The sequence below is a fragment of the Lucilia sericata genome, unplaced genomic scaffold (assembly GCF_015586225.1).
Source record: "Lucilia sericata isolate MDLA Ls3-8-SP2 unplaced genomic scaffold, ASM1558622v1 Contig001631F_arrow, whole genome shotgun sequence".
Lineage (NCBI taxonomy): Eukaryota > Metazoa > Arthropoda > Insecta > Diptera > Calliphoridae > Lucilia > Lucilia sericata.
In genome coordinates this window covers 18,690-23,127 of record NW_023995545.1, presented here as the reverse complement: position 1 = coordinate 23,127, position 4,438 = coordinate 18,690, and the positions used below count along the sequence as shown (strand labels likewise).

Here is a 4,438-nt window from a genome sequence, read left to right as displayed (position 1 = left end):
AAACCTTAAATGAAGGTTAGGTTTAGGTATAAAGAAGAGCCACTCAATATTGAGCGTTTTAAAAGGGGTATTCGTGATTCTAGTCCCTTTCCACAACAACTATATTGTAAAGATTTGATCTAAAGCTTTTGTCAAAGCTTTAGGTCAAAACACCACCAAAACAGTTGGCTAAATCTGTTCTAAATTTTCTTTACAACAACATTTACCAATCTCCCATCTATGACATTAAAACCCTTTTTATTTTTACATTAATAATATCCCATGAAAAACATTAATAAATTTATTTAAATAAAAAAAAAAAGAAAATCAGCTAAATTTTGTAAGAAAGCAACACACACATACAACATAGTTGCAAATAATAAAAATATTTTTAAAACTAAATTTAAATTTAATAGAATTTTTTTTTTGTTACAAACAAAATAAATGTTTCAAAAAACTAACAAAAGATTTGTTTGCATAAAATTAAAGAGAAAAAAAACGAAAAATGCTTACATCTCTAAAAATTAAAGTAAAAATAAATTGCAAAGCATACAAATAAAGAAATAACTTACAACTAAGAAAAAAAAAAAGAAGAAATAGAAAAATGAAAATAATTAATGAGTTTGATGAAGAGGGAAGGAGGATTGCTAGGAGAATTAGGAGGAGGGATTCGTTCAACAAACACAAAAATTAAGAAATCTTATAATTAAACAATGAATAATAAAGTTTTTTTTTTTTTTTGCAGCAAGACAGTGTTTTTCCATTTTTGATTTTTTTTGTGAAATCTGTTTAAAAACAAATTTTACAATAATAAATTCATGCTTTTGTTTTTTTTAAATATTTTTTTGTTGTTTTGTTTTATTTTGTTTATAGTGTTTTATGTAAAATCTATGTTTAATCTAAGTATAATTTGTGGTTTTGCTATAAGGTATTTTTTTTTTATTTATTTCTTTTTTTAAATTTAATCAGTTATATTGATATTGTATTTATTTATTTTTAACAAATTTTATTTCTATATTTGAAATTATGTGTTTTTTTCTATTAAGTCCACAGTTACATATTTATTTATTTAAGTTTTTTCCTAATATGTTGTTAAATTAGTTTTTTAGTTGTCTGTCATGTGGCATTTGTTGGAATATATTAAGTTTTAATTTTTATTATTAAATTTTATAAATTATATATTTTTTATTTAATTTGTAATTAATTTTAATGAACATGCAAAATTATATAATTTTTTTAAAAAGTTTTTTTTTTTGTTTAAATTGTTTGTTGCGTTTTTTAAGATTTTGTTGTAATTGCTGTTGTTGTGTTCTTTTTTAAGTTAATAGTGTTGCAATTCAGGATGACAACGATGACGACGGCGGGTGGTGTAGTTGGTTGTTGATTTAGTTTAAGAGTTCCTGTTGTTATTTTTTTGATGACAATAATAACGCAACTTTTTTTAATTTATGTTTAAAATTCAAACCCAAACGATTGACCGGTAGGGCCACCACCAAATTGGAAGAAGTGACGGAACATTTGATTAGGATCAAAGTCAGCTAAAACAAAAAGGAAAAAAGAAAATTTTTAAATATCTAGAGAAATCTAGTTCAGATCACGTTCAGTTTTAGTCCAGTTCTAGTTCAGTTTTAGTTCAGTTCTAGTTCAGTTCTAGTTCAGTTCTAGTTCAGTTCTAGTTCAGTTCTAGTTCAGTTCCAGTTCAGTTCCAGTTCAGTTCCAGTTCAGTTCTAGTTCAGTTCTAGTTCAGTTCTAGTTCAGTTCTAGTTCAGTTCTAGTTCAGTTCCAGTTCAGTTCCAGTTCAGTTCCAGTTCAGTTCTAGTTCAGTTCTAGTTCAGTTCTAGTTCAGTTCTAGTTCAGTTCTAGTTCAGTTCTAGTTCAGTTTTAGTTCAGTTCTAGTTCAGTTCTAGTTCAGTTCTAGTTCAGTTCTAGTTCAGTTCTAGTTCAGTTCTAGTTCAGTTCTAGTTCAGTTCTAGTTCAGTTCTAGTTCAGTTCTAGTTCAGTTAGTTCAGTACTAGTTCAGTTTTAGTCCAGTTCTAGTTCAGTTTTAGTTCAGTTTTAGTTCAGTTCTAGTTCAGTTCTAGTTCAGTTCTAGTTCAGTTCTAGTTCAGTTCTCGTTCAGTTCTAGTTCAGTTCTAGTTCAGTTCTAGTTCAGTTTTAGTTCAGTTCTAGTTCAGTTCTAGTTCAGTTCTAGTTCAGTTCTAGTTCAGTTCTAGTTCAGTTCCAGTTCAGTTCTAGTTCAGTTCTAGTTCAGTTCTAGTTCAGTTTTAGTTCAGTTCCAGTTCAGTTCTAGTTCAGTTCCAGTTCAGTTCCAGTTCAGTTCCAGTTCAGTTCTAGTTCAGTTCTAGTTCAGTTTTAGTTCAGTTCCAGTTCAGTTCTAGTTCAGTTCTAGTTCAGTTCCAGTTCAGTTCCAGTTCAGTTCCAGTTCAGTTCTAGTTCAGTTCTAGTTCAGTTCTAGTTCAGTTCTAGTTCAGTTCTAGTTCAGTTCTAGTTCAGTTCTAGTTCAGTTCTAGTTCAGTTCTAGTTCAGTTCTAGTTCAGTTCTAGTTCAGTTCTAGTTCAGTTCTAGTTCAGTTCTAGTTCAGTTCTAGTTCAGTTCTAGTTCAGTTCTAGTTCAGTTCTAGTTCAGTTCTAGTTCAGTTCTAGTTCAGTTCTAGTTCAGTTCTAATTCAGTTCTAATTCAGTTTTAGTTCAGTTTTAGTTCAGATTTATTTCAGTTTTAGTTGAGTTTTAGTTCAGTTTTATTTCAGTTCTAGTTCAATTCTAGTTCAGTTTTATTTCAGTTCTAGTTCAATTCTAGTTCAGTTCTTGTTCAATTCTATTTGAGTCTTTCACTTACCCTGTTCATGTTCTTCCATATCTTGACCACTATCGTAACGCATCTTTTTCCTTTGATCCGACAAAATCGCATAAGCCTCACCAATTTCCTTGAATTTCAACTCCTGCTCTTTACGTTCCTCAGGCGAACTGTTGGCATGACGATCGGGGTGATGTACTAAAGCCTTCTTGCGATAAGCCTTCTTTATCTCCTCTTCGCCGGCATTGCGAGAGACACCCAAAATCTTATAATAATCCTTACGTTTAGATTTCTTCAAAGCAAATTTGGCATCACGCAATAATTTCTTAATCTCCGGAGTCTTTTGAATCTGTAAGGCGGCCTCATAATCATTGACACACTCATCGAATTTCTCGAGATCATTATAGCAACGGGCACGCAACAACAAAGCCTTTAAGTATTTATCATTAATTTCTAAAACACGAGTACAATCAGCCACCGCCTCACGCAGATTATTGATTTTAGAGTGAACCAAGGCGCGATTGTATAAAAGTTTCGAATTGATATCCTTATTGAATTCATCGATTTGTAAGGCATCCGTGTAGACAGCTTGGGCTTCACGATAGCGTCCGGATTTGAACAGAACATTACCGTTCTCTTTCATATCCTTAAGGGTTTTGCTTTTAGTGCGCATCTCTTTGGCTTTTTTATGATCGGGATCCAGTTGTAAGGCCAATTCGAAATGTTTAATGCCCTTCTCCAAATTGTCGGTATAATAGAAACACAAGCCACGTACATAGATGGCATCAGCCGAGGTACTATCCAATTTCATAACACTAATGGCAATGTCAACAGCTTCATCACAGCGACCCAAATAAGCCAAACATTCGGCTTTCAAAAGACGATAACTGAAATATAAAATATATCAAATTGACTCAATTTAAAATGTAATAGAGTTGGCTACAAACCGGTAACATGCTGGCGCTAGTTTAATGGCCGAGTCCAAATAGTAAACTACATTACGATAGGCTTTTGTATCGTAATTAGTTTGTATGGTCTGTTCCAATTGTCTTAGTTGCTGTACAGCCTGTTTCTCAGCATTAACAGCATTACTTTGAGCATCAATTTCTTCTATACGTTTAATTGCCTGTTCGGTGCCAATAATATCACCCTTGGCCACACAACATTTGGCAATACGCACATAGGCCTTTTCAAATTTAGGATCTAAACGCACTGCAGTACGAGCATCATTTAATGCATTCGTATAGTTGGATAACATCATATAACAGGCAGCACGATTGCCATAGTATGTTGCCGAATCGGGACATAGTGATATGGCGTCCGAATAGAATTTCAAAGCGGACTGATAATTTTGTGCTTTGTATTGGTCGTTACCAAGATTTTTCTTTTCTTCAGCAATGCTGTAATTAGAAAGAGAATAGATATAAATAAAGATTAATAGAAATTTAAAGTATTTATTTCTAATAATTTCAAACAATATAACTATACATAAATTCGATCTAATCTATTGTTGTTTTCTAGTCCAATTCAGTTCTAGTTCAGTTCCAGATCAATTATAGTTCTGTTCTCGGATCCAATTCAGTTCTAGTTCAGTTCTAGTTTAGTTCTAGTTCAGTTCTAGTTCAGTTCTAGTTCAGTTCTAGTTCAGTTCTAGTTCAGTTCTAGT

The 4,438-nt window shown here is 32.0% G+C and overlaps 1 protein-coding gene across 1 annotated transcript; it reads right to left on the bottom strand.

Moving 5' to 3' along the window:
* Positions 1–610: 610 nt before the first annotated feature.
* LOC119612217 (dnaJ homolog subfamily C member 7) lies at positions 611–4,232 on the bottom strand (the record flags this gene model as incomplete). Its single annotated transcript, XM_037967954.1, has 3 exons — positions 611–1,517; positions 2,815–3,659; positions 3,720–4,232. Coding segments are annotated over 3 exons (1,444 nt in total), but the record flags the coding sequence as incomplete, so codon positions are not given.
* Between the last annotated feature and the right edge of the window lie 206 nt (positions 4,233–4,438).